The sequence below is a fragment of the Chiloscyllium plagiosum genome, unplaced genomic scaffold (assembly GCF_037043375.1).
Source record: "Chiloscyllium plagiosum isolate Xiang-an unplaced genomic scaffold, Cpla_swu_hap1 HiC_scaffold_6, whole genome shotgun sequence".
NCBI classification, from domain to species: domain Eukaryota; kingdom Metazoa; phylum Chordata; class Chondrichthyes; order Orectolobiformes; family Hemiscylliidae; genus Chiloscyllium; species Chiloscyllium plagiosum.
The window spans coordinates 122,842,938-122,866,670 of record NW_028270144.1 but is presented as its reverse complement, the minus strand read 5'-3'; the positions used below and the strand labels follow the sequence as shown (position 1 = coordinate 122,866,670).

Below are 23,733 nucleotides of genomic sequence, written 5' to 3'. Positions count from 1 at the left end.
GAAAGTTTATAAGAGCAAGAATTGGAAGCATTTGAAAAAGCATTGATCCGAAGAAAAAGAATGAATACTGCTTTGAGAATCCATTAGATTTTTTTAAAACAGCAATTTAACTTTGAAAAGCAAAAAACACAGTTGTGTATGTGAGAATTAGCTCATGTTGGTCAAAGGTACTTCACAAAACAAATTTGCAAGATTCTTAAAATACATTAAAATACTGCATTTTAAAGCATTTGGATTTTCTCTCTCTCCAATCTCATATTACACCTCCCTCACTTAGGATCAGAACAGTCATAAAGCTCGGAGTTCTGAGGAAGGGTCACTGAACCCGAAGCATTAACTCGGATTTCTCTCCACAGATGCTGCCAGACCTGCTGAGCTTTTCCAACTGAAATTGTTGTTTCAGTGATCAACTAACAGTTAGTTGTTGCACGAGTACTCAAGGGCGGCCTTACATGAATTTAAAGAAAATCTGAAATTACAAACTTACATCATTACTGTCTTCACACAAGAGGGTGAAGGAAAATTTCAGATTACCTAGTGTTGAGAGAGATAGAACATAGATCATTACAGCACAGTAAAGGCCCTTTGGCCCTCAATGTTGCGCCGACCTGTCAAACCAATCTGAAGCCCATCTAACCTACACTGTTCAATTTTCATCCATATGTTTATCAATGACCATTTAAATGCCCTTCAAGATGGCAAGTCAACTGCTATTGCAGGCAGGGCATTCTACACCCTTATTACTCTCTGGATAAAGAACCTACCTTTGACATCTGTCCTATATCTATCACCCCTCAATTTAAAACTGTGTCCCATCATGCTATTCATTGCCATCTGAGGAAAAAGGCTCTCACTGTCCACCCTCTCTCACCCTCTGATTATCTGACATGTCTCAACTAAGTCACTTCTGAACCTTCTTCTCTGTAACAAAAACAGCCTCACATCCCTCAGCGTTTCCTCATAAGACCTTCTCTCCACACCAGGTAACATCTTGGTCAATCTCCTCTGAACCGTTTTCAATGCTTCCATATCCTTCCTATTATTGCAGCGACCAGAAGCATACGCAATACTCCAAGTGCGGCTACACCAGAGTTTTCTAAAGCTGCAACATGACCTCATGGATCCGAAACTCAATCCCTCTACCAATAAAAGCTAACACACCATACATCTTCTTAACAACCCTATCAACCTGGGTGGCAACTTTCAGGAGATCTAGATGTACACCGAGATCTCTCTGCTCATCCACACTACCAAGAATCTTAGCCATGATTTGGAGAATCTGGTGTTGGACTGGGGTGGACAAAATTAAAAATCACACAACACTTATCTGGAAGCTCTAGCTTTTGGGGCACTGCTCCTTCATCAGGTGGTTCTGGAGCAGGAGCATAAGACACAGAATTTATAGCAAAAGGTTACAGTGTCATGTGGCTGAAATATATTAAACAAACGTAGATTAAGGCTTTCATCTTTTTGAATGCTTTTGCTAGTTTCAGTTCTTTAATATATAAATCCTAGAACTCTTTTTAAGTCCCATTCTCCAGATAACTTCAGATTTTCTAACAAAATGTGTCATCTCAGCTTAGACAATGCATTAAAGATGTGAGGTTAAAGTCTGTCTGTGTCCCAATCTTGAGTCAGAACGGTTCTATTTCCAAAATGGTATTTACAGAATCTTACATTAATTGACAGTAGGTTATTGAGCAAAATAAAATATAATTTGGCAAATGCAGATTCACCTCAAACTTATATTTATGCATGTACAGGAGAGAAGAGTAAGTGGTGTGCAAGCTTGGTAAAGTATGTGTGCGAGTGTGATGGGGTACAAGCCTGTGAGAGGGTGCGTGCGTGGCTGAAAGTGTGTGTGGGGGGATGCATATGAAAGAGAGCCTGTGTATGAGAGAGCGCGAGAGAGCGCGAGAGAGCGCGTGCGAGAGCGCGTGCGAGAGCGCGTCTATAGTGCACTGGGGTCACCTGTAGTGTGACATGAACCAAGGTCCCGGTTGAGGTCATCCCCATGGGTACTGAACTTGGCTATCAGCCTCTTCTAGGCACTTTGCATTGTTGCTTGGCCTGAAGTCCACCTTGGAGGATGGTCACCTGAAACTCTGAGGTGGAATGTCCTGGACCGTTTAAGTGTTCCCCGATTGGGAGGGAACACTCCTATCAGTTGAATGTTGTGTGGTGTCCATTCATCTGTTGTTGTAGCATCTGCTCGGTCTTGCCAATGTACCATGCCTCAGGGCATCCTTGCCTGCAGCGTATGAGATAGACAACATTGGCTGAGTCATGTGAGTACCTGCCGCATACATGGTGGGAGGCATCCCCACGTGTCATGGTGGTGTCTGTATCGACACGGACACGTCTTGCAGTGGTTGCCGTGACAGGGTCTTACGGTGTTGTGGTCTATGTTGTCCTGAAGGCTGGCCAGTTTGCTGTGAATAATGATCTGTTTAAGGTTTGGCAGTTGTTTATAGGCGAGAAATGGATGCGTGGGGAAAGTCTTCCTGCACACGCACACATACAAGTTTATGAGATGAATCTGCATTTGCCAAATTATACTTCAATTTGCTCACTACAGTGAATCCATGTCAGATTCTGCAAATCCCACTTTAGAAATAGAACCATTCTGACTCAAGATTGTGATACAAACAGACTTTAACCTCACACCTTTAATGCATTGTCTGAGCTAAGATGACACATTTTGTAACAAAACCTGAAGTTATCTTGAGAATGTGACTTAAAACAAGTTTGGGATTTACATATCAACAAACCTAAACTAGCAAAACCATTCAAAAAGATGAAAGACTTAATCTAAGTTTATTTAATATAGTTCAGCCGCATGACACTAAGCTTTCACTATAAACTCTGTGTCTTATGCTCCTGCTCCACAACCACCTAATGAAGGAGCAGTGTCCCGAAAGCTAGTGCTTCCAAATAAACCTGTTAGACTATAACCTAGTCTTGTATAAGAATCTTACCATTAGCACAGTACTCCGTGTTCATGTTACTCCTTCCAGAGTGAATCACCTCACACATTTCTGCATTAAACTCCATTTGGCAACTCTCATCCCAGCTCTGCTGTTTATCTATGCCCCTCTGTAACCTGCAACATCCTTCAGCACTGTCCACAACTCTACAGACCTTACTGTCATCTTCAAAATACTAACCCATCCTTCTATGACCTCACCCAGGTCATTTATAAAAATGACAAACAACAGTGGGCCCAAAACAGATCTGTACGGTACTCCACTGGTAACTGAGCTCCAGAATGAACATTCCCCATCAACCACCACCCTCTGTCTTCCTTCAGCTTGCTAATTTCTGATCCAAACCATTAAATCACTCTCAATCCCTCTGTATTTTCTGAAATAGCCTAGGAGGAGAAAGTGAGGTCTGCAGATGCTGGAGATCAAAGTTGAAACTTTATTGCTGGAACAGCACAGCAGGTCAGGCAGCATCCAGGGAACAGGAGATTCGACGTTTCGGGCACAGGCCCTTCTTCAGGAAAGAAGGGCCTGTGCCCGAAACGTCGAATCTCCTGTTTCCTGGATGCTGCCTGACCTGCTGTGCTGTTCCAGCAATAAAGTTTCAACTCTGAAATAGCCTACCATGGTGAACCTTATCAAACACTTTACACCACATCAACCGCTTTACCCTCATCCACCTGTTTGGTCACCTTCTCAAAGAACTCAATAACGTTTGTGAGGCACGACCTACCCTTCACAAAATCGTGTTGACTATCCCTAATCAAATTATTCCTTTCCAGATGATTATAAATCCTACCTTTTATAATCCTTTCCAACACTTTACCCACAACTGAAGTAAAGCCCACTGGTCTGTAATTACCAAGATTCTCTCTACTCCCCTTCTTATACAAGGGAACAACATTTGCTATCCTCCAGGCTTCTGGCATTATTCCTGTAGACAATGACGACATAAAGATCAAAGCCAAAGGCTCTGCAATCTCCTCCCTAGCTTCCCAAAGAATCCTAGGATAAATCCCATCCGTCCCAGGGGATTTATCAATTTTCACACTTTCCAGAATTGCTAACACCTGCTCTTTATGAACCTCAATCTAGTCTAGTCTAGTAGCCTGTTTCACAGTATTTTTCTCGACAACATTGTCTTTTTCCTATGAGCTGCATATCAGAGGTGAGAGTTGATGCAGATGAGGCAACAGCAAGAGGTAGACCAGCTAGTGGGAAGGATTTTCCTGGGAAGGAACGGAATCGGCTAAAGTGTGTTTGCTTTAACGCAAGGAGTATCAGGAATAAAAGTGATGAACTTAGAGCATGGAGCAATACCTGGTGCTATGATGTTGCAGCCATAACAGAGACATGGGTTTCTCAGGGGCAGGAATGGTTGCTGAATGTTCCAGGGTTTAGAGCATTTAAAAAGAATAGGGAGGGGGGGAAAAAAAGAGGGGGTGTAGCACTACTAATCAGAGAGGGTATCACAGCTACAGAAGCCTCCATTGTCGAGGAAGATCTGCCTACCAAGTCAGTATGGGTGGAAATTAGGAAGCGCAAGGGAGCAGTCACCTCGTTAGGGGTTTACTACAGGCCCCCCAATAGCAGCAGGGAGATGGAAGAAAGCATAGGTCGGCAGATTTTGGAAAAGTGTGGATGTAGTAGGGTTGTTGTAATGGGTGACTTTAACTTTCCCAATATTGATTGGAACCTCCTTCAAGCAGAAGATTTGAATGGAGCGGTTTTTGTAAGGTGTGTTCAGGAGGGTTTCCTAACTCAGTACGTTGACAGGCCGACGAGGGGAGAAGCCATTCTAGACTTGGTGCTCGGAAACGAGCCAGGGCAGGTATCAGATCTTGTGGTGGGAGAGCATTTTGGTGATAGTGACCACAACTGCCTCACATTCTACATAGCTATGGAGAAGGAGAGGATTAGGCAAAATGGGAGGATATTTAATTGGGGAAGAGGAAACTATAATGCGATTAGACATGAGTTAGGAAGCATGGACTGGGAGCAATTGTTCCATGGTAAAGGCACTATAGACATGTGGAGACTGTTTAAGGAACAGTTGTTGCGAGTGATGAATAAATATGTCCCTCTGAGACAGGCAAGGAGGGGTAAAATAAAGGAACCTTGGATGACAAGAGCAGTGGAGCTTCTCGTCAAAAGGAAGAAGGTAGCTTACATAAGGTGGAGGAAGCTCGGGTCAAGCTCAGCTCTAGAGGATTACAGGCAGGCAAGGAAGGAGCTTAAAAATGGTCTGAAGAGAGCCAGGAGGAGGCATGAGAAAGGCTTGGCAAAACGGATTAGGGAGAACACAAAGGCATTTTACACTTTTGTGAGGAATAAGAGAATGGTCAAAGAAAGAGTAGGGCCAATCAGGAATAGCATAGGGAACTTGCGTGTGGAGTCTGAGGAGGTAGGGAAAGCCCTAAATGAGTTTTTTGCTTCTATCTTTACGAAAGAAATGAACTTTGTAGTGAATGAAACCTTTGAGGAGCAGGTGTGCATGCTGGAATGGACAGAGATAGAGGAAGCTGATGTGCTGAAAATTTTGTCAAACATTAAGATTGACAAGTCGCCAGGCCTGGACCAGATTTGTCCTCGGCTGCTTTGGGAAACGATAAATGCAATTGCTTCGCTACTTGCGAAGATCTTTGCATCCTCGCTCTCCACTAGAGTTGTACCTGAGGACTGGAGAGAGGCAAATTTAATTCCTCTCTTCGAGAAAGGAAATAGGGAAATCCCCGCAATTATAGACCAGTAAGTCTCACGTCTGTCATCTGCAAGATGTTAGAAAGGATTCTGAGGGATAGGATTTATGACCATCTGGAAGAGCATGGCTTGATCAAATGCAGTCAACACGGCTTTGTGAGGGGCAGGTCATGCCTCACAAACCTTATCGAGTTCTTTGAGGACGTGACTAGAAAAGTTGATATGGGTCAGGCTGTGGATGTGGTGTATGTGGACTTCAGCAAGGCATTTGATGAGATTCCCCATGTTAGGCTCATTTAGAAGGTCAGGAGGAACGGGATACAGGGGAACTTAGCTGTCTGGATACAGAATTGGCTTGCCAACAGAAGACAGCGAGTGGTAGTAGAAGGAAAATATTCTGCCTGGAAGTCAGTAAATGAGTGGTGTTCCACAGGGCTCTGTCCTTGGGCCTCTACTGTTTGTAATTTTTATTAATGACTTGGATGAGGGGATTGAAGGATGGGTCAGCAAGTTTGCAGACCACATAAAGGTTGGAGGTGTCATTGACAGTATTGAGGGCTGTTGTAGGCTGCAGCGGGACATTGACAGGATGCAGAGATGGGCTGAGAGGTGCCAGATGGAGTTCAACCTGAATAAATGTGAGGTGATGCATTTTGGAAGGTCTAACTTGAAAGCTGAGTACAGGATTAAGGATAGGACCCTTGGCAGTGTGGAGGAACAGAGGATCTTGGTGTGCAGGTACATAGATCCCTTAAAATGGCCACTCAACTTGACAGTGTTGTTAAGAAAGCATATGGTGTTTTGGCTTTCATTGGGGGATTGAGTTTAAGACTCGTGACATCTTGTTGCAGCTCTATAAAACTTTGGTTAGACCGCACTTGGAATACTGTGTCCAGTTCTGGTCATCCTATTATAAGAAAGATGTGGATGCTTTGGAGAGGGTTCAGAGGAGGTATACCAGGATGCTGCCTGGACTGGAGGGCTTATCTTATGAAGAGAGGTTGACTGATCTCGGACTTTTTTCATTGGAGAAAAGGAGGAGGAGAGGGGACCTAATTGAGGTATACAAGATAATGAGAGGCATAGATAGAGTCGACAGCCAAAGACTATTTCCCAGGCAGAAATGGCTAACACGAGGGGTCATAGTTTTAAGCTGGTTGGAGGAAAGTATAGAGGGGATGTCAGAGGTGGATTCTTTACACAGAGTTGAGAGAGCATGGAATGCGTTGCCAGCAGCAGTTGTGGAAGCAAGGTCGTTGGGGACATTTAAGAGACTGCTGGACATGCATATGGTCACAGAAATGTGAGGGTGCATACATGAGGATCAATGGTCGGCACAACATCATGGGCTGAAGGGCCTGTTCTGTGCTGTACTGTTCTATGTTCTATGTGAATAGGACGAAAAATATTCATTTAGCGCCGCTCCTCTCTCCTCTGACTCCACGCACAACTTTCCGCTACTGTCCTTGACTGGTCCTCATCTTACTCTAGCCATTCTTTTGTTCTGGACATACCGATAGAAAACTTTAGGGTTTTCCCTGATCTTACCTGCCAACGACTTCTCATGTCCCATTCAGACTCATTACCTCTCTCTTTAGGTCTTTCCTGGCTAATTTGTAGCTCTCAAGCGCCCTAACTGAGCCTTCACATCTCATCTTTACTTAAGCCTCCTTCTTCCTCTTGACAAGAGATTCAACTTCTTTAATAAACCATGGCTCCCTCGTTCAGCGACGTTCTCCCTGCCTGACAGGTACATACTTATCAAGGACACACAGTAGCCGTTCATTGAACAAGTTCAACCTTTCAATTGTGCCCATCCTCTGCTGTTTCCTTCCACAACCTATGCATCCCAAATCTTGCCTAATCACATCATAATTGCCTTTTTCCCCCCAAGCAATAACTCTTGCCCTGCGGTATCTACCTATCTCTTTCCATCGCTAAAGTAAACATAACCAAATTGTGGTCACTATCACCAAAGTGCTCATCTACCTCCAAATCTAACACCTGGCCTGGTTCATTTCCCGGGACCAAATCCAATGTGGCCTCACCTTTTGTTGGCCTATCTACATACTGTGTCCAGAAACCCTTCTCAATACATTGGTCAAAAACTGACCCATCTAAAGTACTCACGCTATAGCATTTCCAGTCAATATTTGGAAAGTTAAAGACCCCATAATAACCCTGTCATTGCACTCCTATCCAGAATTATCTTTCCAATCCTTTCCCTTTCCTCGGGAAATATTTAGAGGCCTATAGAAAACTCCCAAGAGGGTGACCTCTCCTTTCCTGTTTCTAACCTCAGCCCATACGACCTCAGTAGACAAGTCCTCATCAAAATCCTTTCTGCCCCCGTAATACTGTCCTTGACTAACACTGCCACACCTCCCCCTCTTTCCTGTTCTTACTGAAACATCTAAATCCTGGAATCTGCAACAACCATTCCTGTCCCTGCTCCATCCATGTCTCCAAAATGGCCACAACATTGAAGTCCTAGGCACTACCCCATGCTGCAAGTTCACCCACCTTATTCCAGATGCTTCAAACCAACTTCCAGCCTGCTGGTACAATCTTGCAACCTTGAAATTTATTTATGACCTCATTACTCTCAAGCTAACGTACACTGGAGCTATAATTCATGTTCCCATCCCTCTGCTGAATTAGTTTAAACCCTCCCGAAGAGCATTAGCAAATATCCCCCTCAGGATATCGGTACCCCTCTGGTTCAGGTTTAGACCCATCCCATTTGTAGCGGTCCCACCGACCCCAGAATGAGCCCCAATTATCCTGGTATCTTAATTTTTATAGCTGTTACCATTTGTCCTATTTTACAAATCGAATTGAATCGATTCGAATTGAATTTATTGTCACATGTACCGAGGCACAGTGAAAAGCTTTGTCTTGCGAGCAATACAGGCAGATCACAGAGTTCAGCAGCATAGATATGTAAATAAGAAGCAAACAATAGGCAAACAGCGGCAAGTTTTCTGACTCAAATAAAACTCAAATTCCATTTTTAAGGACTGAGAGGCAGCAATTGTCACATGCTCTAAATATAGTTTTCCCGTTTACATGTCCCTGTTACTGACTGATTCACAAGTGAGAAGGAAGCTTGTTGTTAACAGCCTATTCTTTGTGGGCGAGAAGAGCAGCTTGCAAACACCATCTCAAACACCATGTACAATCCAACAACATCGTGAGCCATCCAACGTCCCTCCTGCTCTCAATTATTCACAGAGAAGCAGGAAGGCTGGTTGAACTGATCAAAACAACTTTCTGGCTTGTTAGCAGATAATGGAACTAAACAGTTCTTGAAAGTAAGGGTTTGTTTCACTGCTGGCGTCCTGGGTTCACATTCAGTTCAGACCCACAGGATAGAACACACTCCAGTCTGCTGGCTATGAAATGAATCACATCCAACACATTGTGCTGAACATGTGTTGGAACCATATTACAAACAGGCCAGCACTTGCATTGTATTTAAATTTGTTGGCATGTGGATTATTGATGCCATTCAGGATGCCAACACCAAATTCGCCAATTATAAAGAGTTGGTGGGTGGTGTTGAGTATCTGGAGGTCATGTAAAGGGCACAGCAAGCTAATGCTACGTACATTTTAGCCATATTTTAATAGTTTGCCTTTCTTTCTCCATTGCCGCTCTCGGTCTCCACAAGAGCCTGTATGTGAAATCTAGGATTCTCCAAGCACCGATACCGGGATTAGCAGGAATCTTCCTCTTTAAAACACAGCCCAAAAAAGGTCAAGGAAGTCTTCCAGTTCAAAGCCAGTTTAGTTTTTTTTAAAATGTAGTCTTGTTACAATACAGGAAGCATTGCAGCTAATACTCATGCAGCAAGCTCCCACAAACAGGAATACGTTAGTGAGAAGGATGTCCACTCTTATTTTGGGATATTGATAGAGGATAAATATTGGCCAACACCCTGGGGATGACTCATCGGCTTGTCATCCAAATTGTGCATTGGAATCTTTTTCACCTGCACAAACCAATGCCCCATCTATTTACTTAAGGAGTCAGCCAAAAGATAGCACCTCCAACAGTGCAGCCCTCCCTCAGCACATCCAGTATGATTTTCATACTCTGGTAGAAACAGCAGATGTCCGGCAGGGCAGGTGAGTACCTGAATAAGGGTGCTTTTATGGAAGCATTAGTAATTAGTATTTTTTTTAAGGGATTTGTACAAAGTAATACATGACAAGGTGATCAACAGGCAATCCTATCTGTGGCCACAAGCAAGATGCCATCAACATTACGACAGGTCACGTTCTACTTGTCAAGTTAATCACTGAGGAAGTGTTTGCTCAAAATCTCGGGTCAGCAGAGAGACAGGTGCAGAACATAGTTTCTTCAGGAAGGATACCTGGAGTATTTGACAGTATTTGATCTGCAGTACATGATAATAATGTTCAGATGGGCCCGAAATTTGGCTCTGCTGTTGTGCAGTGATCAGAGTGGCACAGACCCCCTTACAGAAATCTCATGTAGCATTAGTCCTGCTTGACCAGTGAACAAACAAATGCTCGAGTTCCAAAATACACAGTCATTTGACAATAGATTTTAGCATGCATCTTGGATTTTCTTTTTATTCATTTTCCCAAACCACTTTCTCTGTCCCATCTGCTGACAGTACAACTTCAGTTAAGTAACTAAATTTCCACTCTCGGTGGAAAAAGTACTAAAAAGAAAGATATGCAAAAAGCAACAACACTGTAGCTTAACTCAAAAGTTGTAAATTGTTTTCTTGGGATCTTATGTAAGGCCTTCTGAAAGCTTGTAGTATGCTTTGGAGACCATTTTGGGGTAATAATAATCTAGATTGAAAAAAAAAAGACGACTCTATTTCTGTTTTCTTGCACCTGCTATGAATGTTATCAAGATATCAGAGACCGGGCAACTTTTTAACTTAAATAAGGATCTGGGCTTCGTTTACCTTAAAAGACCCGAAGGAAACAGAAGAGAAACAGAATCCAAAGACCAACGCAAATGACAGAGTCCCCTTCTGAAATGTTAACCTCCTGCCAGATCTACTGCATATTCCTATCTAACTGTTTCAGCTTTCTTCCATCCACCCATCCCTGCATTCTCAATTTCTCGATCTACCTAAAAGACCAGTTTATAAACTGACACATTTCATTTAATGTTCACATTTGGCTGTACAGGTTAGACAGCACTAAGAAACCGAGCAGATAATATCGGATAATGCTGAAGCAGCAAGATGGTGAATGGCACAGCATATGCAAAACTTTCATTTTCACCCCTGGTGCTAAATGTACATAAGACTTCCCAAATTAATCAACATATAACACACAAAGCTGCAGCAAATTACAGAATAACTGCGATTCTTATGTTATTGAGCTTCTTCAAAAAAACCTGGGCTAGGAAGAGAAAGCCAAATTAAGAAACTAGAATTTCTGGTGCCTGGTTCATTTTTCTGCATTGATCCACTGCAGGATCTGTATCCAAGCACAAATCAATCTTTACTTTGCAAAAACGTCTTAGCAACTAGTTGGAAAAGATGCGCAAATTACTATGAATATTAAATCATAAAATGTCCACAGAGCACACTGCCAATTGATTGGTTAGCAATCACGCTAATCAAAAAATCCTACCCAGTACTGTACAAAGATTATTATAGTGGCTCTCAAACGAGAAGCTAGAGCGAAAGATTCTAACTGCCATCATAGTTGCATAGCAAAAACCATTAACTTCCTTCAAAGTTTTCCACGATCGGCAGATGGGATGGGCAAGAGAAATAGGCCCCTGATCTCTGCAGCAATGGCTCAGCTATTAGGAAATCCATGGAGAACTTTCTCCCTTCCCAATACCCCTTTAAGTGATTCATTCCATGTACTACATCCCATTGGACAGTTCCAGGAACATGAAGATTGGGAAAACTTCCAATACAGATTGAAATAACTCCACAGAGGCCAGTATTCCATCGCCAAGTCACCCTTTATTTATACATGGAGAGTCCTTGACACTGATACAGCTCTCTCAGAGCCTGACACCCTTGTTCTTATCTGTCAGCCAGGGCTCCCTGATTTGGACTGGATGAACAGCCTCATCAGGGAACCCATTTTCTGGGGTCCATCTGGCTGATCTGGTAATAATCACTGCATCAGTGTACATTCTGATATATCAATGAGGAACACCAGCATACTATGCAAAAACCAATAACCTTTGAAGTTGAGCCAATTGCTACCAGTTATTTAGCTTTTATACATCACATCTATAATGGGCAGCGAGTTGTGATCCATGAAGATTGAAAAAAGAAAGAGAAACAAACTAATTTGTGTAGTAGTTCGATGAATCAATGTTTAAGTGTTATAAACTTCAGCCTTAACGATGGAAAGAGTACTTGAAGAAAGAATACAAACTTTACAGCATTGGCAAGAATGAGTAGGAGACACAAAGAGGATCATGTGCATATTTGGAGCTTAGAAAGAACAGGAGACAAAAGTTCAGAAAATCAGTGACTGCAGCAGCAGGAATTGATCAAATAAAGTCAGGACAATTTGAAACAGAGTTACAAAAAACAAAGGGTTTGTTCTATGGCAAGCAATAATCAATACACATTATGAAATTAGTTTTGAATACAGTACTCCTTGCGCCATCAAGCTGCAATGTCTCATGGTCTTATGACTTCATCTATAATGACAAAAAAAAGCCTATACTTTTGTTCCCATTGTGGAGTTATGCAAGCCCCCAGAGGATAAAAATGGTTTCAATATTGCTGCAATCACTTCCTAAAACAAAAAATGCTTATCCCATTCAAAAGCATATTCTTTTTTCTTTTGATTTAATGTCTCATTCAAATTTTCCCCACTCTTTTCTGAGTTGGTGTAAAGTTTTGTTTTCAAGGCAGGGTAAAGGTGGATGGATAAGAATATGCTTTTGTAATTGCAATGGCACTGCACGCATTTTACAGCTTTTCAATCAAAAAGTTCAGAAACAAGCTACTTCTAATTGGTATCAAAATTGAGCAACAAAAACCTTGCAAACTTATATATTTATTTTCTCTTTCACGATCTTGGGTCTTCCTCTCTCAGGGATGTGGGGCTGGGGATGGCCAGGGATATGATTCCCAGGTGGGACTGGTCTTCCACTATGTTGTAATAGAGCAATGAGTTGAGAACTGCATAGGAATTTTTGTCAAATCTAGGTTCTTTGTGCTTCAAGTGGGACGTCAAGCATGGAGTGTCTATAGCAAGACTCTGCATTACTGTTGTGAATAATTTAACTGCTTTAAACAGAGGATTTTGTATTCACCCATTCACATTGGGATCCAGATCCCCAAGCTCATTCAACAGAGGGAAAACCAACCAGCCCCAGTTCTATATGACTTAATTTCGTATCCCGTGCCCTGTTCAATCAGCCTTATGTTCTTTGCATGGTATGATCTGCCTGTACTGCACACAAAACAACTTTTCACTGTATCCAGGCAAAAAGTAACGATAAATCAAATCAATTGCAATGTGTTCATTAAAAAATATGACGATGGTGAAATACCTTGTAAGGTCACTCTTAACAAATAGCATTAATAGGCTAATGAGGTATTCGGCATTATTGAGAGGAGAGTTGGCAGGAGTTGGACTGATGGACACAGTGTCTGAACATTCTTATTCTTTATAACTTGGTTTATGGTACTTAATCTGAATCAAACCAGCACAATTGCATAAACTTGGTTTGTATTCTCTCATATATTAATGTTTTGAAGAGCAATCCAATGAGGTTGCTCAAAGTACTAAAAGGATTCAATAGGATAAAGACAGGAAACCTTCACTCTACTAGTAAAGAGCAAAGAACCAACATTAAAATGAGAACAAGAGTCTTTCTGAAGGAAACATCACACAAAAGGACAATGAAATCTAGAGGTTTGGGGCACTGGTAATCAATTGGTACTTTCAGGACTGAGATGAGTAAAGACTTGAAGAAAGTTGAGTAAATGGAATCAAAATGCCTGGTCAGTCATAATCAAATTGAATACAACTCCACCTAATTTATTCCCACTCCAGAAGGACTGAATCTCAGAGTCCTTCACCATAGCATATAATATCTCCAAATTGTTGCTGGGAAATGGAGCAGCTAGGAGCAAAAGGAATGGACTACTCTTGTTCATGTTGAAGAAATTAGTTAGATACAGTGCAGATTAGAGTGGTGCTGGAAAAGCACAGCAAGTCAGGCAGCATCCGAGGAGCAGGAAATTCAACATTTCGGGCAAAAGCCCTCTATTCCTGATGGAGGGCTTTTGCCAGAAACGTCGATTTTCCTGCTCCTCAGATGCTGCCTGACCTGCTGTGCTTTTCCAGCACCACTCTAATCTGGACTCTGGTTTCCAGCATCTGCAGTCCTTGTTTTTACCTTAGATACAGTGTAACTTGTCTCACTACCCTTGCGTACCACAACAAATTCAGTATAATAAAACAGAAAATTCACGTAAGCTGGAAAAAAAACAAAATTCCAAAACGGTGTTTTCGCAAAATACAATACAAATAAAAATGTTTAGAAAGTAAATAAACAGAACTTAGTTACTTTTGTCTCCTGCTCCAGGGAAGAACCTGAGCCTGTCTTTCCTTTTCTTTTCTTCAGGAGCCAAGGGAAGTGGTTTGGAGCCATGGTTTAGGTTCCCAGGGTCTTTGCTGCCCCCACCAATCATGGTGCTGGTGTTCCTCATGGGCGGAGCTGGAGGCTTGTCTTCCACTTCACCATTATCTGACATCTTCAGTTGCCACTACCTATCACTGTGAAAACAAAGACAGCAAGGTTGGAGATTTAGGATTGCTTTTCCTCCCCAAATAAAAGAGGGATAGAGAGAGCGGAAGAGAGAAGGGGGGACAGGAGACAAACTGAGAGAGAGAGACAGAGAGAGACAGAGAGAGACAGAGAGAGAGAAAGAAAGAGGTAAAGAATTTCAATTCAGAATAAACAGCATTACACCCTGTGTAAACTTTGACAACAAACTTGAATAATTTTCACTTGGTTCACTTTACCATACCTGAATCGTGTCTGAAGTACTTATTTTATATCTGCTTGGTGGCAGTCTAGTAACATGACCACCACACTAGATATTGGGTAAGTGGCCTCAATGTTTTTTTTTGAAAACTCCCTACCCAACCATCTCTGTCTCCACCATATATAACTCTAGGACTTTGAATTTGAATTTGAATTAGTTTGGCAGAAGGGAATGTTCCATTCTCCAACAACCATGAGACTCTTAAATAAAATGCATTTGAAAAATACTTCAATTTAACACATTGTAATGGCAAATTTGTGCTGAATTACACCAAAGAGTAGACAAGATCAGTTCCAAGCCATTAATACATTAAAAAATCAAATCTTTCTCTTTGTGCAAGAAAAATGATTGACACTAGAGTCAATTTAGAAAATCTACTGCCACGGCTTGGCGAGTCAGCAAGTCAGAGTCATAGAGTCATAGACATGTACAGCATGGAAACTGACCCTTCGGTCCAACTCATCCATGCCAACCAGATATCCCAACCCAATCTAGTTCCCCCTGCCAATACCCAGCTCATATCCCTCCAAACCCTTCCTATTCATATACTCATCCTGATGCCTTTTAAATGTTGCAAAAGTACCAGCCTGCACCACTTCCTCTGGCAGCTCATTCCATACACGTACCACCCACTGCATGAAAAAATTGCCCCTTGGGTCTCTTATATATCTTTCCACTCTCACCCTAAACCTATGCCCTCTAGTTCTGAACTCCCTGACCCCAGGGAAGAGACTTTGTCTATTTATCCTATCCACACCCCTCATGATTTTATTAACCTCTATAAGGTCACCCCTCAGCCTCCGACGCTCCAGGGAAAAAAGCCCCAGCCTGTTCAACATCTCCCTATAGCTCAAATCCTCCAACCCTGGCAACATCCTTGTAAATCTTTTCTGAACCCTTTCAAGTTTCACATTATCCTTCCAATAGGAAGGAGACCATAACTGCACGCAATATTCCAAAAGTGGCCTAACCAATGACCTGTACAGCCACAACATGACCTCCCATCTTGTGTACTCAATATTCTGACCAATAAAGGAAAGCATACCAAATGCCTTCTTCACTACCCTATCTACCTGCGACTCCACTTTCAAGGAGCTATGAACCTGCACTCCAAGGTCTCTTTGTTCAGCAACACTCCCTAGGACCCTACCATTAAGTGTAGAAGTCCTGCTAAGATTTGCTTTCCTAAAATGCAGCACCTCACATTTATCTGAATTAAACTCCATCTGCCACTTCTCAGCCCATTGGCCCATCTGGTCCAGATCCTGTTGTAATCTGAGGTAACCCTCTTCGCTGTCCACTACACCTCCAATTTTGGTGTCATCTGCAAACCTATGAACTGTACCTCTTATGTTCACATTCAAATCATTTATACAAATGATGAAAAGTAGTGGACCCAGCACCCATTCTTGTGGCACTCCACTGGTCATAGGCCTCCAGTCTGAAAACCAACCTCCACCACCACCTCTGATGTCTACCTTTGAGCCAGTTCTGTATCCAAATGGCTAGTTCTCCCTGTATTCCATGAGATCTAACCTTGTCAAATGCCTTACTTAAGTCCAAATAGATCAGGTCCGCTGCTCTACCTTCATCAATCCTCTGGGTTACTTCTTCTTCAAAAAAACTCAATCAAGTTTGTGAGACATGATTTCCCATGCACAAAGCCATGTTGACTATCCCTAATCAGTCCTTGCCTTTCCAAACACACGTACATCCGGTCCCTCAAACAACATGCCCACCACCGACATCAGGCTCACTGGTCTATAGTTCCCTGGCTTGTCCTTGTCACCTTTCTTACACAGTGGCACCACGTCAGCCAAGTCTTCCGGCACCTCACCTGTGACTATCGATGATACAAACATCTCAGCAAAGGACCCAGCAATCACTTCCCTAGCTTCCCACAGGGTTTGAGGATATACCTGGTCAGGTCCTGGGGATTTATCTACCTTTATGCATTTCTAGACAGCCAGCACTTCCTCCTCTGTAATATGGACATTTTGCAACACGTCACCATCTATTTCCCTACATTCTCTACCTTCCATGTCCTTTTCCACTAATGCAAAATATTCATTTAGTATCTCTCCCATTTTCTGCGGTTCCACACAAAGGCCGCCTTGCTGAACTTTGAGGGGCCCTATTCTCTCCCTAGTTACCCTTTTGTCCTTAATGTATTTGTAAAACCCTTTGGATTCTCTTTAACTCTATTTGCCAAAGCTCATGTCCCCTTGTTGCCTCCCTGGTTTCCCTCTTAAGTATACTCCTACTGCCTTTATTCTCTAAGGATCCACTCGATCTCTCCTGTCCATGCCTGATGTATGCTTCCTTCTTTTTCTTAACCAAACCCTCAATTTTTTTAGTCATCCAGCATTCCCCATACCTATCAGCCTTACCTTTCACCTTAACAGGAATATACTGTCTCTGGACCCTCGTAATCACATTTCTGAAGGCTTCCCATTTTCCAGCCGTCCCTTTACCTGCGAACATCTGCCCCCAATCAGCTTTCGAAAGTTCTTGCCTAATACCGTAAAAATTGGCCTTTCTCCAATTTAGAACTTCAACTTTTAGATCTGGTCTATCCTTTTCCATCACTATTTTAAAACTAATAAAAGTATGGTCGCGGGTCCCAAAGTGCTCCCCCACTGACACCTCAGTCACCTGCCCTGCCTTATTTCCCAAGATTAGATCAAGTTTTGCACCTTCTCTCGTAGGTACATCCACATACTGAATCAGAAAGTTTTCTTGTACACACTTAAATTCTTCTCCATCTAAACCCTTTACACTATGGCAGTCCCAGTCGATGTTTGGAAAGTTAAAATCCCCTACCATAACCACCCTATTATTCTTACAGATAACCCAGATCTCCTTACAAATGTGTTTCTCAATTTCCCTCTAACTATTCGGGGGTCTATAATACAATCCCAATAAGGTGATCATCCCTTCCTTATTTCTTAGTTCCACCCTGGATGTATTTCTGGGAATATCCTCCTTCAGTACAGCTGTAATGCCATCCCTTATTAAAAATGCCACTCCCCCTCCTCTCTTGCCTCCCTTTCTATCCTTCCTGTAGCATTTGTATCCTGGAACATTAAGCTGCTAGTCCTGTCCATCCCCGAGCCATGTTTCTGTAATTGCTATGATATACCAGTCCCATGTTCCTAACCATGCCCTGAGTTCACCTGCCTTCCCTGTTAGGCCCCTTGCATTGAAATAAATGCAGTTTAACTTATCAGTCCTCCCTTGTTCTCTGCTTTGTCCCTGCCTGCCCTGTTTGACTCGTTTCTTTTCTCAACTGTAGCAGTCTCAGATTGATCTCTTTCCTCATTATCTCCCTGGGTCCCACCCCCCCACCTTAATAGTTTAAATCCTCCCGAGCAGCTGTAGCAAATCTCCCTGTCAGTATATTAGCCCCCTTCCAATTCAGGTGCAATCTGTCCTTCTTGTACAGGTCACTTCTACCCCAGAAGAGATTCCAATGATCCAAATTAATTTAAAATTATCACCAAGAGAACAAAGGGAGAATTTAGAAGAATTTTTTTGTGAAAATAACTGTCAAGATGTGGAATGCCTCATAAGAAAGAGTGTCAGAAGGAAAATCTGTTTAAGTGAAGAGAACAAGCTTTTGAAGAAGAAACTCAATGAATGATGAGAAGACAGGGAATTTGGTTAAGTCGAAACAATTTTCAGAGAATGATCACAACCATAACGGGTCAGATGCTTTCCTTCTGTGCAGCGAAAGTCTATGATTTGAGAAATGATGTAGAAAGGAAGGAAGAGCTTGCACTTATATAGAGAGTGTTACATTACCTCCAGATGTCCCAAAAGTGCTCAAAAACTAACAGTGAACATTTGAATTGTAGTCACTGTTCTGCTGCAGGAGGTCTGACTCCAAGTTGAGACACAGACAGAATCCAAACAAGACCTCACACCTAAAATGCATCATCTGACCGGAGAGGTCGCCTCCTTTATATTGGTAACACCTTGAGTTATCTCTGGACAGTGACTTGAAAGAAATTCTGGGATTTGCATATTAATCAATTAAAACCTACACTTCCATTCTAACTGATTAAAGATTTAAGAGCCATCTTACGTGTGTTCAATTCATTCGCATGAGTTATATGACCCTTTGATCTTTTCCTCACAAATTCCATGTTTAAGGTCTTCCTTTCTCACTAGCACCCTAATGAAGGAGCAGAGCTCCGAAAGCTAGCGTTTTCAAATAAACCTGTTGGACTATAACCTGGTGATGTGTGACTTCTGACTTTGTCTACTCCAGTCCAACACTGGCACCTCCACATCACTGCTGCAGGAACAACCACCTCTAAAATGTGCTCCATAAGCCACCATACACTCAAAGATTAGATCAACTGTTTTAAATTATGGTAGTTGAGAGACTAATATTTGTCAGAACAGCAGGGAGAGCTTTTTTTGATCTCCAAACTAGCTCCAGGAAACCTTTTAATGTCCATCTAAATGAGGTGGACAAGGTCTTGATTGAATACATTTATCTGAAAAAATGGCACTTCTGACAAGGGAGCACTCCACTGGAGTATCAGCCTACATTCGTACTTGCAGGTCTCTTGATTAGGACTTAAAAAACTCTTCACCTTCTGACTCAGAGATACTACACACCGAGTCACAGGTGATAACAAAGCAGAAATGTTACACAGGTACGGTACACAACCATATAAAATTGCACATCAATCTAAATCCAAAATGCAATGCTTTGCATCTGAGGACTTCCTTTTATGTAATGGCAGAGGTAGTTCATTTACCGCTTGGAGAGAATATACCTGACAAAAACAGGACAAAAAAATGGCAGTGGCATGGTGTGGGAGAGTTGCTGTTGGAGATGAGACCATGATTTCAAAATAATGCAAACTGAAGGGGGAGAAAAAGCACTAAAAACAAGACCACAAGCACATCTTCAAAGTCAAAAGACTGTTGGACTAATTCACACTCCAGCGACACAGATAATAATTTCCCAGACGGCAAACAGCTTGTAGTGTTTTTCACCCATACCAGTATGTTCCCGGAAGGGTTATTTGAGCTAGTTCACTGCCATTCATGCTCTTTTATCTTGGCTTCCTTTTGGACCTATCTACTTACTGGGGGTGGAGGATACATCACTCAAGAATATCTACAAAACAGGCATTGTCTTTGGATAACAACAGAGTTCATTGCATGATAGCATTAAATACAACGACTGTATGTTGTGCCAGGAATAATTATCTGGCACCTTAGGGAGTTGGTACAGAGACATCGCTCCCTCCAAAAGCTAGAGTAGAATGCCTCATCATCATCTGTATGGTGGAGAACATCAATTAGATGGGCATAGTCAATTCACCCCTTCATTACCTTAGACAGGAACATGAACACAAAAAGCTAAGTTGGCACAGCACAATATACAGAAAGTGCTGCACCAATTAAGGTGACAGCACTTCAGGTGCCCACTACCCACTTGGGCAGAAGGCACTTTTGTGAAGAACTGGGGAGCTATCCTGATATTTCATAGAATCATAGAATCCCAACAGTGTGGAAGCAGGCCATTCAGCCCAAGTGCACACCACCCTCTGAAGAGCATCCCATTCAGAACCACCCCTACCCTATCCCTGTACCCTGCATTTCTTATGGCTAACCGACCTAGCCGACACATCCCTGGACAATTTAGCATGGCCAATCCACCTAACACCAGGAGAACGTGCAAACTCTACCTAATCACCCAAGAGTGGAATTGAGAGTGCAAGTGCTGTCCACTGAGCCACCTTGCCTCCCAGCATCACTCAGAAAAAACAAATGAATTGGTCTACTGTCACCTGATTGTGGCCAAATAGCCTGTTCATCACAACAGTTAGCCATTTTAAAATTATCTGACATCAAGTCAGACAGTACACTTTAATAATCTATTTTTTTTCCTCAAGTCAGGAACAGAGGAACAAAAACAGAGATGGCATAAACAAAATGAGATTTTGTGATTTGGAAAACATTGCCTGAAAGAGTGAGGTAGCAGATTCAAGTGTAACTTTAATTTTTTTTTCCCCACTTCAAGTATTTATCTAAATTCTGTTCAGGGGGTTGAGAAAGAAGAATTGAAGACTGGGATTAATTAGATAGCTGCACCAAAAATGCCAACACAGGCACAATTTGTGAACATTTTCATTTTGCATGATACACCAGTAGATCATAGTTTCAGCAACCTAGTCAGGAAAGTTACTCAGTCTGCTATTTATGGCACTAAGGATCACATCACATTTCCACTAAATTGATTTCACTTTAATTAAATAAAACACTTGTCCCCATCCTCCTGGCTCCGGTCTGCTGCAAAGAGATTAAACCAGAGCTTTCTGAAAAAGTTCCCACGATAGTCCATCGTTAATAGATTTATTAGTAACAGTCCATGGGACAATTAAAAAATGTCATACTTAAACCATCCAGGGCTGTGCAATGCTGTGACAGTATCTTCAGACTGTTCACTAACAAAGCCACCCACATTTATTCTATCTAGTCTCATAAAGCTCAGAAAGCTCAAGTTATGATTAGATTTGATTCCCTACAGTATGGAAACAGGCCCTTCAGCCCAACAAGTTCACACCGACCTTCCGAAGAGTAACCCACCCAGACCCATTTCCCTTTGACTAATGCACCTAACACGGTGGGCAATTTAGCATGGCCAATTCACCTGACCTGCACATCTTTGGACTGTGGGAGGAAACAAGAGCACCCAGAGGAAACCCACGCAGACATGGAGAGAATGTGCAAACTCCACACAGACAGTCGCCACAGGGTGGAATTGAACCCAGGTCCCTGGCGCTGAGAGGCAACAGTACTAACCACTGAGCCACCCAATGCTACAATGAAATTGGGCATAACGGAATAGAGTTTCTTCTGCTTTGGAGGGATGATCTAAAGGAACTTTGGTTACAAGCAAGTTACCCACACAACCTTAAATCTGCTTGACCTTTTACATCTACCCACTGAATCCATCTGTTGAACAAATTACGGTCGACATGGACCTCAAAACGGAGCACACTGAATTCAGAAGTGATTCACCCATCTGTATTATTATTCAATCTCTCCTCACAGAGCTGCTCTGTATTTTTGTTTCAATTTTTTCCTGGTACAAATTCAAGTCCCATTAAAATGGAAAAGCTTCCCCGAGTAAACATACTGCATTGCAATGTGCATGAATGATGCTTAAAATTAAAGTAATACATTGAAAGTTAAATGTTAAATTGGAGACAAACAAACAAAAAGAACAAAAAACTCAGTAGGTTAGGGAGAGAGAAACAGAATTAGTATTTGAAGTTGATGTCCTGTTAGCAGAATAGAGTGATCTCACAGGCCAAGTATCTCCAGCATTCCCTATCAGTATTTCACGTGGCCAACATTCCTCTCTTGCTTTTTACAGAAAATGTCAATGTACAGGCTCATCATTGCTTTGGGTCCCAATTGGTGCCTGGGACATGGGTGTCTCTGGCTGGCCGTATTTATTACCCATCCCTAATTGTGCTTGAGGAGGTGATTGTGAACTACCATCTTGAACGGCTACAGTTCACATAATATAGGCACATCCACAACACCATTAGGGATGGAGCTCCAGGATTATGACCTAGTGACTGTAAAGGAATGGTGATATATTTCCAAGTTAAGATGTTGAGTAGCTCAGAAGGGAACTTGGAAATGATGATGTACCCATGTATCTATTGTCCTTGTCCTTCGAGATGGAAGTGGGTCTGAATTCGAAAGGTGCTATCTGAGGATGTTCCATGAATTTCTGCAGAACATCTTGGAGATAGTACACACTGCTACTACTGAGCATTGGTGGTGGAGGGAGTGGATGTTGTGCCAATCAAGCAGGCAGCTTTGTTCTGGATGGTGTCTGAAATAATACCACAGAGGTCGGAATCCCATCACCAAGTTACTCTTTATTTCCACATGCATCATCCTTGACACTGATCTGGCTTCCTCAGAGCCAGCTGTCAGTGAACAGAACCTTTATCACTCTTGTTTATATCAGTCAGCCAGGGCTCCCTGATTGGACCAGGTTAACAGCCCCAATTCAGGAAACTCATATGCCATGAGATCCACCTGGCTGACCTCATTACAATCACTGGTGTGAAGCTTCGAGTGTTGTTGGAACTACAATCCTCCATACAAGTGGGGAGTATTCCATTACACTTCTGACTTGAACCTTGCAGATGGTAGACACAGGCTTTGGGGAGTCAAGTCAGAAAACACTTGGGCTCAACTTAATTTGGACAAAAAGAATGCATTTTCAAGTCTCAGATCTGTGTTGCCCAAGGGGTCAGTGTGAACCTAGCTCACGTCCAAGATCTGGCTCTGTTTAATCATAGTAACACCACAGAAAAGCACTTTAGGGGAGATAAACTAGGACATCATTGCTGTTTTCTTCTTCAGTTATCAAGAACTCAAGATATCCTCAATACATGCACTTCTCTACCACAGATAAATTAGAAAGAAATGGAACAAAGTAGGAGTGAGAACTTTACAAAGGTCTTATTGGACCTCAGTGGGAGTACCACATATCAGCCTTGGACTCACATTTTAAGAAGAATGTTAAGACTCTAGAGATGGTTCTGTCTGTGTGATACTAGAAATGAGTGGCTTCAGCTAGATAGAGATACTAGTTAAGCTGGGTTTACTCTCCTTAAAACAGGGAGGGTTACCTACCTTGAAATTGCAGGGATTTTGATAAAAGTAAGGAGGATCTCTTACTTCACCCCAAGTTTGCAGATGACACAAAGCCGAGTGGGACAGTGAGCTGTGAAGAGGATGTAGAGATGCTTCACTGTGGTTTGGACAAGTTGAGTGAATGGGAAAATGCATGACAGATGAAGTGTAACGTGGACAAATGTGAGGTTACCCACTTTGGAAGCAAACTCAGGAAGGCAGATCATCATCTAAATGGCTATAAATTAAGAGGGGGAAATATACAATGGGACCTGGGTGTTCGTGTACATCAGTAACTGAAAGTAAGCATACAGGTGCAGCAGGCAGTGG

At 42.3% G+C, this 23,733-nt stretch overlaps 1 protein-coding gene across 4 annotated transcripts in view; it reads right to left on the bottom strand.

Moving 5' to 3' along the window:
* Positions 1-23,733, bottom strand: part of pak1 (p21 protein (Cdc42/Rac)-activated kinase 1) — a 236,992-nt gene that overhangs the window by 101,584 nt on the left and 111,675 nt on the right. For all 4 annotated transcript variants that reach the window (XM_087988411.1, XM_087988413.1, XM_087988412.1 and 1 more), the window contains exon 2: positions 14,235-14,443. In XM_087988411.1, coding sequence (XP_087844537.1) covers positions 14,235-14,421 — 187 coding nt within the window. In that variant the 5' untranslated portion in view covers positions 14,422-14,443. The remainder of the gene's footprint in view (positions 1-14,234; positions 14,444-23,733) is intronic.